The sequence below is a fragment of the Ostrea edulis genome, chromosome 4 (genome assembly GCF_947568905.1).
Source record: "Ostrea edulis chromosome 4, xbOstEdul1.1, whole genome shotgun sequence".
Taxonomy (NCBI): domain Eukaryota; kingdom Metazoa; phylum Mollusca; class Bivalvia; order Ostreida; family Ostreidae; genus Ostrea; species Ostrea edulis.
Window position 1 is genome coordinate 62,466,312 of NC_079167.1, and position 15,197 is coordinate 62,481,508.

At 34.4% G+C, this 15,197-nt stretch overlaps 1 protein-coding gene and 1 long non-coding RNA gene across 2 annotated transcripts; one reads left to right on the forward strand and one right to left on the reverse strand.

Annotated features, from left to right (window-relative positions):
- Positions 1-5: 5 nt before the first annotated feature.
- LOC125669409 (uncharacterized) lies at positions 6-5,694 on the reverse strand (the record flags this gene model as incomplete). Its single annotated transcript, XM_056161423.1, has 7 exons — positions 5,403-5,694; positions 3,759-4,337; positions 3,309-3,438; positions 1,826-2,113; positions 1,457-1,672; positions 1,253-1,327; positions 6-109 (listed from the first exon to the last, which is right to left on the reverse strand). Coding segments are annotated over exons 2-7 (1,383 nt in total), but the record flags the coding sequence as incomplete, so codon positions are not given.
- A 5,919-nt stretch (positions 5,695-11,613) lies between these two features.
- On the forward strand, positions 11,614-14,512 carry LOC125669410 (uncharacterized). The gene is made up of 4 exons (XR_008802533.1): positions 11,614-11,862; positions 12,093-12,271; positions 12,467-12,592; positions 12,745-14,512. It is a non-coding gene; the product is annotated as an uncharacterized LOC125669410 (long non-coding RNA).
- The last annotated feature ends 685 nt before the right edge of the window (positions 14,513-15,197 follow it).

Genomic DNA, 15,197 nt, shown 5'->3' on the forward strand with positions numbered 1-15,197 from the left:
GATGAAGATGTCGGGTTTGAATTTATGTAATATTGCTTTGTTTGGTGTGGTGTTGGTGGGGGCATTTCATAAGTATCATCCAATAAGCTGTCAACTGTGCGCTGTGCATCTAAATTGAATTTAAAACGTGATTAATATACTAGTATATACATGTGTTATGCTCAACTACAAACTTTGATCTGAAAGTAGTTTTTTTTTTTTAGCATAAATGTATTTACTTTGAAAAAAAAATTAATGTAATGCTATAAAATTGAAGTCTAATATTTGATGCTAAAAGAAAACAGCAAATATGCACCACTATCTTTATGTTTGCTGTACTCAGTGTCAAATCTAATAGTTACAATATGCATCTTTAAAACTGATTTTGTTGAAAGGGTTTGGTATGGCAACTATTTTTTTTTCAATTGATATGGTTTTTTTAAAAGTTGAATTTGAATATTCTAATTGTTAAAACTGGCTGGTTTATCAATTCAATTTTAGACATATTTTGTTTTTTCAAGAGTGTTGTTGTCATAGCAACCATTTTATAAGTCATATTTTGATTTCTTTATGTCAATTTCATTGTTGAAAAATTAGTAATTAATCATTTGGATAAGATAATGTTGTGATTTTGTGCATATCAAAAATGTATTCAAACTTTAATAAAGAGGGGAAATTGAGTTTTATGCATTTTTTATACATTTATAGAATTTTCGTATATGATTTGCCCACTGATTTTATTCCATAATATGCAATACTGAGGTTAGTTCTATGCAAATATAATATTCATATTGCTGTATCAGGTACTGGCTTTTCCTGTGAATAGGTGGTGAACATATCAATTTTCATAAATTTTCCAGCACTTGACAATGCACCCTTCTTATGTGTTACCATGACAACGGTAGCCAATTCGTTGTTAATGATAAAACTCAAACTTATGTGAATTTTCAGCTATTTATATGTTAATTTGCCTATACTGATTTCAAAGATAGAGAAGAGTTGCTGCTATTTCAGTTATTGGGCTTGTAAAATGTAAGTTTTTATAATTATAGCTATGAATTGGAGTATCCCCAATGGTCAAAATCCACTATCATGGTTTCCATGGCAACCATGCATCACAATAATAAAATATATTTGATTTCTGTCATTTTGTGGAGTATTTTCTGTAATCTAAGTTTTATCAAAATCTGAGACCATGCGCGCCGGACCCCTTCAGAATTTTTTGGTCGTTATAGAGAATTGCTCTTAATATGAGGATTCATACAGGACTCACATGAACTGGTGTCAGACGACGCATGGCTAAAAATAGAATCGCTAATTCCACTATCCTTATTTGCTGGAGAACTTCCTATAAAAGAGCGATATAAGCGATAGTTAGCATGTAATATGAGATGGTCTTTTCGTAATTTATTAATTCTAGTGCTTTTGTAGGTTTACATGTAATCAATAGCAATACACTTATGAAGCAGACACTTACGCTTGTCTCGTTGAGTTACAGTAAGCATGTCCAGCTTTTCAGCTAATTGCAGGAAGCCGCGATTTCGAGCCAACTGACCAGGTGTTTCATCCTGGGTATTGGTCACATGGCAAAATTTGTCCATCCCGGGAACCCGTAAAAGTTCATCACAGAACAAACTCAGACCGAATTCGGCGCCAAAATGGAGTAAGGTGGGCCAGCTACTCTCTTCAGAATCTGCAATCGATAAAGAAATGGATATTTTCTTCCTATCACAATCAATATCGAGAAAGCTTGGAAATTTTAATGATATATAAATCAAAATTTGCCCCAATAAAAAAAAAAGAAGAAAAAAAAAAGAAGAAGCCAGAAACAAAAGCAGAGTCTTACGCTTCTCGCCGAGGGATTCTCCAAACGACAAACTCTTCAGTGCATCGAACATTTTAAAATTTAAACATTTTTCTGCCAGAAACTTGTCGAGACATGAACTTGATATTTCTGGCAGTCTCAAAGCTTTGCACAGCACTGTTAGAGGCTCCAGTTCGTCAGACAGTAACTGCTTTATTTGAGACAGTTTGTCACGTGATGTCGGAAGAGAGGTTTGTCCGATTCGAACATTCCCTACACTTCTTCGTTTGGTTGTTACTATTTTCAGTACCTGTGATTTATCGAAATCATCTGCAATAAAAGAGAGAACTTAATCCATCTGTAATTTAGAGAGCGAAAAAAAAACCCCACCCAAAACAATAATGAGATAGTAATGGGTATCATTTAAACGCTAAACCATTTTTTTTTCTTTTTAAAATTCTTTATTCGTATCACACAATATGTGTAATATATCAATATTTAAGCGCTTTATGATAAATACATCAGTACTTCAATCTTGGAATAGACCTCTTATTTGTTATTGCTGTTTTGGGAGTTCTTGTTGTATGGATACTTAATATTTAGATTTACATACTTATAAAATACTCTATATCCATTGGTTACGTTTGAATGTAGGGGTTTGTAAAACAACATTTACTCACACAAAAATATACCGGTAAATATATCAGATCGTGTTTTAGAGAGAGAGAGAGAGAGAGAGAGAGAGAGAGAGAGAGAGAGAGAGAGAGAGAGAGAGAGAGAAACTGTGCATTCCTCTTATTTCTAGATAGTGTCAACTATTGATAGAAAGTCTGAATATTACTGAATTCCATTTTTAAAGTCTACAACACTTGTTGAATTGGTGAAATTCTTTCTTTCAAAGAAATAGAGAAAGCATTGTGTGTGTCAATGATTGAGCTTCTATATAAAGCTTACTGTTTAAACAATACGTGAATAAATGGTATCAGTTTCACCAACTGAAACGTGGAATGCGTATTATTTAAACCAGTTGATTATTACATTCAAGCTATTTTCCTTTTGACACCTAGTAACGTGACCTTAAGACGATTTATTAATTTTCACGGGTGCTGACTCAAGGCGGAAGTATTTAGAAGGAAGAGAATACGATAAGAAGAATAAAGGTTTGCATTGATCATCACTTGCCCATACGGTGAGAAAAATCCGTCACCTCGACGCGGTCATTTTCAGTCGGGCGTAAAAGGTTTTCATGTGACATTCATTACAAGATGTACGTACCAGTTAAACTTGGTGCAAAAGAAACTCTACACTAAAGATAACATTTGCTTCGTTGAAGTCAAACACGTAAGTTAATGTCCATTTAAGGATGAATTTCACATTCCTGGGTAAACTTGACATTTCTTTTGTTTATTCTTCCTTATGGGGTAAATTGCCAGCCGTATCTTAATTGCACAATACTGCTGATAAGTTCATTTTTTAAAACAAATACCTTAGAATTTAAACAGTGATTTTTCTATAGTGTCTCTACCTGTTAAGGAGGCTTCGTATAAGGCATTGCCCAGGAATCGGCTTTGAACACACGTGTCCGGTCTATTCTCGTCTTGAACCAATATGTTTTCTTCATCTTTTCTGTCCATAATCAGGTATATCTTTCTTTCCTTAGGAGTAAACATATTTACTTTATACGAACGTGTCATAGCTTCTGATAATTACACCTCTCTCTCTCTCTCTCTCTCTCTCTCTCTCTCTCTCATTCATTCATTACTCGTTTCATAATAAAAAGTGGGAGAACATGAGGCTTTATATGTTTATACGTTCACTTCTAAATACAACGACATATTTTCTTCTGAATTACCTCTAGCAGCTGTACATTCAATTACTTTGATAGTTTGCTCTCTATTCTTTCAGTAATTTAAACTACACCAGCATTCTTGAATATTAAAAATGAAGCTATTTATAGATCATGTAAGAGATATACCTTTTCGTTGAGAATGAATTTTTGCAGCTCGTTTGCTGAGGGTGGTTTCGGAGGAGCGATAGGTTTGGGAGATGGAGGGAAATCGTATGGATCGTTGTCACTCTCAAAACTTACATCGCTGTCCTGCTGATGAACCACTTGTTGCAGTCTGGGATCAGGCAAAACGTTTTCCGTAGCAACATTTCGTTCATAGAGGTCTATTATTTCCACCAGCAGACATCTAACTGAACTCTCGTTAGCCTCGGTTTCAAATAAGGGAATTTTTAGAATTTGTTCCCCTCCTCTTGCTTTCAATGTGTCTTCAAATTCTTGGTCATCTACTCCGAGTAACACTACCAAAGATTGTTTCTCGGGAAACTTGCTAAAGTGGTTGTAATCTGGAAGTTCCAGAAAACCAGGGCTCACCAATATTATGTTAGCTTTGTAGCTCTCCTTACATTCTGAAGCTTGAGAAGCTTCAATGTCGTGAACACAAATGTCATAAGCCTTCTCTCCTAATTTCGTCTTAAGAAAGTTTGCCCACGCGTTGCAGTCTTCCGATACAAAATATAGAGCAACGGCTTCAATCATGGTGCATATCTAGAATGAATGAAACACAACAATTAATATCCGAGATGTAAATGACAAATTTACGTACACATCCACTGTTTCCTCGTGTCACTGAATAATGTTTGATATAGTATACAGAGAAAATATCTATATATATATACAGTCACATTCACAAACCTAAATTCATTCCTGGTCTCCAGGAAATTCACGCGTACAAGTATTTTGTGAAAGGGACTATTGATTAGATTAACTATAAGGAAGTTTTTCACAGTGTCCTGTAAAAGTTAGAAATGTAAACAGTCCTGTTTTTAGATATATGTCCTGATAAGTTTTTCTTCTAAAGTTAGGTCCACGGGTACACAGCTGTCACGATGAGCAATTGAAATAAGATACATATCGATATGAGACTATTGGAAGGAAAATGAGGATCCCTTGATAGCAATTTATTTATTTCCTATTCGACTTGTTTATTATTTCTCGTATTCCTCCCATCCCCGAGATGCGTTCTCTTCACGTAAGTACCGCGCTGTTATGACTGTTCACGAGACTGTCCCATTAATAATTGTTTTATCTGTCCAATACCGCACAACAAATTATTACAAACTGGATGTTTGTGGTCGTTTGATGACCATAGTCGACCAAGTGTGAACTGCCATTTTGATCCTTTATTGATATGGATTTTTAAATTCTTATGACACATGTACATGTGCCAAATCCGACACAATGCAGAAAGGATCGGTTTAATGAGTCGTCATTCCCGTACATTCCTCATTCCTGGTTATTTACTTTTCTACACAAGACATGTCAACAAAAAAAAAAGGACCAAACCACAACCCAGACAGATAACTGGAGCATGTCCGAAACTTCAGAACGACAAATGATTAATTCTATACCACTAAACTAAAAATAGTTTAATTTTCTTTTCACTTGGAAATGCTGTATTCAAGACCCTAAAATGCTGGGTTGGGGTTGCGAAGCATGTCAACTTGCTGCATGGTTTTGCAACAGGCACATCTCCATATATTTTCAGTCAGGGGTGAGCTAAATTGGCTGCAGTTACACATGTTAGTCATCTACAGTGAGTTTTATACATACCTTGAATTTATCCCTGTGTGTATTGGTATACAATTTGCGTACTTGTGCAATGTCTCCGACAAGCCATCAAATTCACATCCGTACTCCGTGAATACACGCCGTATTATGTCTACTGTGAAAACCGAGCACTTGAATTAAACTTCCCTGTTTTAATTCCATACCTTGCAAGAGATTCTATTTTTATCTTTCGTAAACACACGGGAAAACCCGTTTAGATGTTTATTTTAAAAAAACAACAACTTACATGTACGTTAGGTAAATGTACGTTAGGTAAATGTTGAAATACTGCCAATTTTTTGTTTTGAAGAGAAAGCTACTGGAAAACCCCACAAGTTGTACCATGCTATATAGAATTTTAAAAAACCTATCTTATACACATAAATGCTGCCATTATAGCAGACCTAGAGCAAATGAATAAAATATTGAAAAACGGGTCGTTAAAAAAGACCACCTCCTACAGCGATAGGGGAAAAAAGGAAGAGAATTTGAACTTTAAATTGAATGAACATCGATGTCTGATCCGGGGTAATTCTATAGTTTATGCAGTCTCACATGGGCCTTTTCGGATGACTGTGTTTTGCGAATGACCTGAAACACTTTTGGTTCATGTTTTAGAATTAACCTGAAAATCACTTCCACAAATTTTATCACACATTTTTGTTGGGTTTATTTTGTGGGTTTTTTTTTGTTTTTTTTGGTTTTTTTTTTCTTTATTAGGTTTACTTCCTCACCAGCATTAGATTAAATAATGTCATATCATGATAAAAACAAAGAAAAATATCTATCTTAAAAAGTAATGTGATCGATTTTGTTATATACATGTATAGCGTGGCACAATTTTATTTCAACAATTATAGCAAAAACATTTTACTTCGTGTAACCATAACTTGTACCAAATTATATCTTTATCTTTTAAGTAAAACTTATACGGTACCAATTTTGATGCACCAGATGCGCATTTCGATAAATAATGTCTCTTCAGTGATGCTCAAGCCGAAATATTGTAAATCCGAAATAACAATACATTTGTAAGAACTAAAAAAAAAAAAAAAAAAAAAGAGTGCCAAAGACTGGAGTCAAATTCGTCTAAGGACCAGAGCTATGTACATGTATGAGGGAGATTATCCTTAATTTTGAAATGAATTTCTAAATTTTATCACAGCAATTAAATATACATTAAATAAATCTGTTATGGAACTTTACCTCTGATAACCATTATATTATAGTTTATAAATGGTACATTTATCTAATAAATGAGTTACATCATGCAGTAATTTTTCCAGCACCTGGACTTTTCGGCTCCAAAGTCTCCTGTCTAATAGTTTGTACCGCGCATGATCAATTGTCATTGTAATCATCATAATCGGAAGAAAGTCACTAGTCGTAAATTTTCAACATCTACATTTTCATTTCTGCGATTAAAGAACAATTTTAGATAAAATATACACAACGATAAATGACTGCAGAAATACTTTTAAGATTCTTTGCACCCATATAACTGGTAGGATAAATCATCGTATGCAAACCGAAAACCATCGCGAAGGGATAGTTCCCCTCAATAAATATTTGTTAGTATAATATACATGTAAATGTAGGTTTACATTCTTGGGACCCTCGTATTTTAATTACAATGCAGGTTTAAAGTTTTCGATTACGACATCAAAACTTTTTTGGTAACAAATTTTGTTTACCCCCCCCCCCCCCCAATTTATGGGGAGATATCGATTTAATTCCATAGCCTATCGGGGTCCCCCAAGGCTTCATTAGCCTACATATCATTCATTTAATCAGCCGAGCTCCCTCATGCGTCTATAGCTTACATTTACATTGGCTACCGGGCTCCTACTGAAGGCGCTAGGTTTCATTGCCCAACCCCTCCTACCCCCGGTCTTCACCTGGTTTGTAATTACATATTGCACAGTAGGGAACATCAGAGAAGTGTGAGCAGCCCCCAAAATACCAAACCTATTTAGTTGATGTGTGAATAATTTATTTAGTCTTTAAATTTATAATCATTATTTTTAATTCGTTTTTTTTTTTATTGAGAATTTTTTTAATATGCATGTATAAGTGGTCATTGCGTGTTGTGTTGGTTAAATGAATTATTTTAACGTTTACTACCTGATTTAGTTGTGTATAAATATATTTGTTAATAATAATACATGTAGGTTTATTATCTTTCCGTTTTACAAGCAATGGATAATAAGTAATTTAGATCTTGATCAAGTTTCAAGTTTTTTATTTTTCTCATTCGCTGTTAACACAACAGAAGAGAACATATTAAACAAGCATTCCAAAACAATATTCACGCATGCACAGGTAATTCATATACTCTTTGTAAATGTATATCACAATCTTGATAATTAATAAGTACAATAATATAATATATACATTTAGCCCGGAGGGTGTACTATCTCGGTAATTAATTTTAATGTATTTACACAGTATTAAATGATTAGTAGAGTACTTTTTATATTTAAACAGGCTTGAAACGTTTTCCTGAATATTATTTATAGTTTATGTATAAAACTGATATTTGAGATATCTCAGGACTGTAACTTGAATTTAGTTTACTCCAGACATACGGTAATTAAGATTGAGTTACAGATGAAGCCACTCTTCTTGTAAACTTATACTATGCAGATGCTATGAATTGACGAGTTTCAGATCAAGTCCAATCAAATGACCCTAAGTGGAGTCAGAGCTCCTGAACTATTTTTTTCTTCACAATACTTCACAAACTTCATAGTTCACAAACTCTATGCTCGTAGGCATTTAGCCATTTTTTTGTTTGTTTGTACATGTATATTGAGGTTTATATCTTGTTCCAATTGACCTACTTTTAGCCCCTAGACTTTAAAAATTCCTTCAAATACTTCACAGTTTTATGGACTATTATATGCGTGTGTGTATGCTTACACACTGAGTTGATAATTTGGTGTGTAGAGTTACAGCTGAATTTGATTTTCAATTTATAATGATTGACACACTCTCAACAAGGTCACGGCCCATGAGTTCATGTTTTCCATAAAACATACCATTTCATATTTTGTCCATGGGATATCCACAGGTTCAAGCCAGTAAAATCTCGTATATACATGTATCTGAATATCATACATTATATAACATGCAAACAATGAATCACTCACAACAAATATATTGCATTATAACCATTACAATGGTTTTTATGTATACATAAGTTTTAATGACAATTATGATTAAATATATATGTACTTATGATATCTGTACAATGGAGGTGACGAACCCCGTTGTATACATGTTTTATGCTTATATGATAATACTAATAAATGTTTCAGTTCTGACAAATATAAAACGCACTAAATATCACTATCTGACAGTCGTCACATTATCGGTCAATCGAAACGATGACGAAAGTGATGATAATGATTGATGAGCATGATGACAATGAAGATGACATTTGTGTAACAAGCAACTCTTGGTTTTATCCACCAGTATGGCTTATGTGTATAAAAAATTGTACACAGCTTAGGGTGATAATGGTTTGAGTTTTTATTCTCTTCAAAAATTGAAATGTAGAATCTTATGACTGAGCAAAATCAAATCAAACCATATTGTTCCAAACATCTCTTGTTAAAGATCAAAACATACATAGAAAAATGATATTTATTGCAATGTTTGAAATATATGATTAAGCTTGATGCTGTCATCCAAAATTTGCATGTTACTGTTTACTGGACGCCACCAATCGTATTCCTAAATCCGATTTAGCTAATCGGAAACATGGGGGTTTTTTTGGGAGGGGGGGGGGGAGTTTGTCGACATCAAATCGGCCTCCTGGATGAAAATAAGAAATCCGTAACCTTATTGTACATCAACAGGACACCACCAAACCTAATCCTAAAAATGATTTGGCTACTGCGTATAACATCAGAGGAATTCTGGAAATCGGGTCTTTGTAGCTGTTTCTCTTCCACAATTTGACCCCCAGGATGAAAATGAAAAATTTGTAACCTCATCGCACATCTACTGGACACCACAGATTAAGTTCCAAAAGATTGATTGGCTGCGGTTTAAAATTCAAGGAGAAAAGAATATTGTAGCAGACGAACGGATCGGAATAATAACAATGTTAGAAAGCGCAGGTAAAAGACTATTCAACGAAAGACAACTCTTTTTTTTTTTTTATCTTTCCAGTTTAATTACAATTGCGTATGGTTTTTGTGGGGGGAAAGTTTGTGGACCTCAAATTAGCTTCCTGGATGAAAATAAGAAATTCTTAACATTATTGTACATCAACAGGATACCACCAAACCTAATCCGAAAAATGATTTGGCTACTGCGTATAACATCAGAGGAATTCTGGAAATCGGGTCTTTGTAGCTGTTTTTCTTCCACAATTTGGCCCCCAGGATGAAAATGAAAAATCTGTAACCTCATCGCACATCTACTGGACACCACAGATTAAGTTCCAAAAGATTAATTGGCTACGGTTTAAAACGTAAAATAAGTTTGAGGAGAAAAGAATATTGTAGCAGACGGACGGATCGGAATAATAACAATGTTAGAAAGCGCAGGTAAAAGACTATTCAACGAAAGACAACTCTTTTTTTTTTTATCTTTCCAGTTTAATTACAATTTACGTCAACATTCGATAGCATGACTTTCAGGTATTTACAGGCGAACAAGATTGGTCAAGGTTTAAAAAGTAAGCGGAGTTTGAAGAGAAAAAATATTGTAACAGACTTCCGGAAGGATCCGGATATAATATGTCAATATTCCCGAACTTTCTTTAGAAAGCGCGGGTATAATTATTGGCGTCACGAAAGAATACTCTTTTATCTTTTGAATTTTGACAACAGAGTTTTTTCAACTTCATTTTACCGAAGGAATTCAAATTTGGGCTTAATTTTACGATTTTGCGGTCACGCTCACGCGATCGAATATATATACTAAACATCTAGCCTTCTGCGGTACTTATTTTAGCGCCATATTTTGGAGACCGGCATACTAGACGTATTTCACACACACACACACACACACACACACACCAGTGGCGTAGCTACATTGTAGGACTGTAAGCACGTGCCAAATATTTTCGTTAAATTTTTAGTACATATTACGAAAAATGTCCTCAGCTTCTGGGTAATTACCGCCCCCAGACCCCCTGCTTACAAATATTTCAAACCGAGCTACGCCACACACACACACACACACTTTGGGGTGCTACTCGTACGTACACGTTTTGTTCTAGTGTAGCAGGGCGGCCCCTTCTGGGCAGTCTTCACTATAGATCTACACCAAGAGTAGGTACATGTACCTGGTCATTCAAGTAATATAAGTTGTCTGTCTTGGTATATTGCGATTGTTTTTGGTTTTTAATTAATTAAATTTTTCAGTTACGTTTTCTGGTTTACTATACTCCAGATCATATATGACCCTATAGCTGGTGTAAAAAGTGCAGTCAGTGGAAACAAGCGGGGTCTGCCAAATTTCATTATAAGTGAAAGGTAGTCATACGAAGTATCCACGAGACTATGCTTGCACAAAGTACGCCAAAGGGAACTAAATCTTTAAACATTTAGAGTTATTTATAGACATAGGGAAAATACCACACAGTTTAGGCTAAAATTACATTCAATAAGTAATCATTATACTATAAAAGTTGTCTAATTTTGATTAAATCTGTTATTATACTGGTTTAATGGATTTAAAGGTTATTCAAAGGTTTACAGCGGGTGTAAAAAGCGCAGGATGGCGTCAGTGGAAACCTGCGGAGACCGCAGAAATTCAATGTCAGTGAAGTGTTTAAATAAACGAAGTATCCACACGACTACGCCTGCACGTAAATAAATATTTATAAATAAAGTTTTAACCATTCTAAGTTATTCGTAGACATAGGAAAAATCGAAAAATGAAGCATACGTGTTACCGCGTTTATACTTATTACTATGCATTGATGAATGCCCTAAATCCAACATTTTAAAGGTGAATTATCAACACTTTTTTACGTGATGCAAGCGGCCTTGTCGGGTCACGGGGTCAATCGGGAATAAATCGGATGCGAGTATGTTGACCAACTTCAGAAAGAGTACAAAGATTTGCTTTGTATAGAAGATATTATTTTACCTGATCCTTTGAAACTCGGAGGTGGATGGCAGAACGAGAAGTGCGGGATGTCTCAGTGCCCCCCCCCCCCCCTTATTTTTATCGGACATTGTGAACTTTCTTATAAAGGCACCAGCAACACCGTGAAAACATATTTGAATAATTACAAAATTGGGAAGGCATTCGAATATTGTGAATCGAACTTTATAAAAGAAATATTTTACCATCCAATTTCCTCATCGTCTGCATTATGCTTCCTGAGAGCCAAGTGTACCCCAAGTCAAAGACTCAAAGAAGAGAGCCATACCCTTTGGGTAGCCATATCTAAGGAATCTGGTTGTGTGAAGGTGGCCTTTTGCTCCTGTACTGCAGGGTAACTTACTTAATAAATTAGTAAATTTTACCAATTACTATTTACACTTTAATCATAGGCCTCTGAATTTCTATCAGTAAGCCGTTATTTGATTGATCAGAGTGATATATATACCCCCTCTATATATTTAGAGGCCTGTGCTTTGATGTACCTATCTACTACTACATGAACCCCAATGATATAGTTATTATGGGTAAAATGTTTTTTTATGTAGACTTTTATATTTTCAGAATGGGTCAGACATGCAATCATGTAGCAGGCCTAATGTTTAGGGTAGAGTCAGCAAATAAACTAGGCCTGACTTAATGTACATCTTTACCATGCCAGTGGAAGGTACCATCAGCAACAACAGAAATTGTGCCTGTCAAAATAAAGGACTTAAGTGTTCGAAAGTCTCGTCATGGACTAGGTATTACTAAATGTATTGAATTGACATATGTACATATTATAGGCCTAGTAATCTAGGTCACAGATTTAATATTTCTATTTTTAGACAGGTCATGAGTATAAAACATTTACAATAAGGACCTAGATATGGCTAAAACATTGCTCTAAAACAATTATACATTTTGATATAATTTTATATCATTAATATGTTTTGTAGAAAAAATAAAACCATTAGTTTCAAAGCAGAAACACCAGTATAAACCACAGGAGTCTGTTCACCTGGACAGGGACTCATTTATTGATGAGCTGAGAAAAGCTGTGCCAAATGCATGTTTATTGAAAGGTATTTTAACCAGTTCTATTAATGCCCACTGATCACAGTCTGTTTTCAATGTAAAATACATGAAATGGCTAATGGAAGACCTTTTAAACTACTATAAAGTTTTATTGTATAGTGAAACAATTTGTAAAATGTAAAGTCCTTTTATCTAACAGGAACGGATCTACCGGTATGTGAAGAAGTTCTTCAAGAACTGCCACACGATGTTGGAGGAGACAATTCCATGGAGGCTGTTGAACACTACATCATCAGCAACATGGTTAAAAATGTCCATACAGTTGATGATTTTATTGACCATCAACCAACTCTAACACCAAATGAAGTGGACCATATTCAGAAAGAGACTGTAGGACAGAGTGAAAATAAATCATGGCATGCTCTAAGAAAAGACAGGATTACTGCATCCAATATGTATGCAGTTCATACACGTATGAATTCATTCAAGAAAAATCCTTAGGTGGACCTCAGTGCCATTGTATCTATGGTAATGGGTGGAAAGACTATTAATTCTAATATTAAAGCTCTGAAGTTTGGTAGAGAGTCAGAGCCACTTGCAAAGTCCATCTATTATAAAATGTACCTAGAAAGTCATGTCGATGCAAAATTTAAAGATTGTGGAATTTTTCTAGATCAAGACGTCTCTTTCTTAGCTGCCAGTCCCGACATGCTGGTGTCTTGTGAATGTTGTGGAGGTGGCTTTTTAGAGGTAAAATCATCAATGCAACCAAAATGTAGTTTATGCTCCGCATTTTGTACATGTAACTTGCCCGATTATTTATTTACGTCTGATAATGAAGCTTTGGAGATTAAAACAAATCATAGATATTTCTGTCAAATACAAGGACAGATGGCCATTTGTAAGCGAATGTGGTGTGATTTTTTTGTTTATTACTGTAATGGTACTTTCTCAAAAAGAATCAATTTCCAGGAAGATTATTATTCGAATGTTCAATCAAATTTGATTTATTTCTTCAAAACATTTATTGCACTTAAATGTATTGAGGAAGAAATGTGTGCTTCAGCATGTATTGTGTGCCCAGACAAAGTGTCTGAAGAATCTGAATGTGAACCAATGGAAGTAGAAGATGGTGAAGGTGATGTTTATTTTTGTTTGATTTGCAAAAACCAGATTCAGGAGCAAGAGAATGTCAAATCTTTTGGACAGCGTAGTATTTGTTGCAATATGTGTGACAATTGGTTTCATTTCAAATGTATAGGTATGTCAAAGTCAGTTTTGAGTTGCACTTCCACTTTGTTTTGTCAAACTTGTTCAAGTATGTCTTGAGGTGTCTGATCCAATATATAACATAAACTAATTCCGAGTTATTAAATAATCATAAGATATTTTAAAAATTAATTTGTATTGTAGAACTATTACAGAGTAGAAATGGATTGATTCACAAAAATTTCAAAATTGTACCAGGTATTTACCCAAGTAGTAATTGCAGATTACTCTGAGGCCTGTAGAGATACACTGATTTTTTACCTATTTAAAAAAAAAATATGAAATGTCATAGTAAAAGAAGGTGCATTTTATATTGTGAGTAATATTTGATTTAAATTAGAAGTTTTGCCAGTTCCAATTTTTTGAAATTGAATTGTGAGTACACACAAAGGTAGAAACTTCATAGTTTAAATGAAGTTTTAAGTGAGGACTTGTAGTTATAAATGAGAATAGAATATTGAGTAATAATACAGTACACATCTGTTAAGAATTCAAATTCATTGTGTCTTGGCTATTATGGATGGAATACCTATTAACCCTGTAGAAGTGGAGTTGTTGTGTATATCACATCAATTGATATGTCAAAAGATATAATTTATGCTGTGTTTCTAGTATGTTATTTTGCTGTAAATATGAATATTGAATTTTCTTTTCTTTCAACAACTTAATTGTTTGAAATAAAAATACAACATTTCTTGGTTGAATGGTTTGTTTAATATATAATGCTTCAATACTAACAATGTTTTAGTGTTAATATAAACATTCAGTTATGATATAATCAACTCCTAAAGAGTCATATCATATATACTAATATGCAGCAAGATACTGAAATTGAAACATTGACAATCTGGTCACAGTAGTCAATATTAGTATCTTGGTAGTGGTGGGTACAAATTGCAAATACCAGCAATGACCTTAACTATATCATCTAAGTGATGTAAAAGTGTTATTGGCATTTCATTCTTGATGATATGAAATTGTTTCAAACGGCGAATTGCCTGCTCTACATATATTCGCCTGTTTGCAATAGACTTTGTCTTTGAACCATCAGAGGCAGACATCTGAGAAACTCCGCGTCTACCTGGAGGTACCAAGAGTTCAGCCCTTAACATGGTGAGCTCTTCTCGTATTGGGAAACCCCTATCTGCCATAACTTTATCGTAAGGCTCTATTATATTGAGAAAACCTGAGTTCAATGTTACAAATTTATCACTGACACGACCAGTCCAAGCCTCTGAATCAAAATTGATCATGCCAGCAGGAGTTATACTTACTAAAAATTTTGCAGTATGGTGGTGTTTGTAGTCACTCCAAGTTTGTGCAGCTACCTGCAAATTATTTGGTGTCTCAATAAAAATTTCTGTGCACACCTCTATACACATT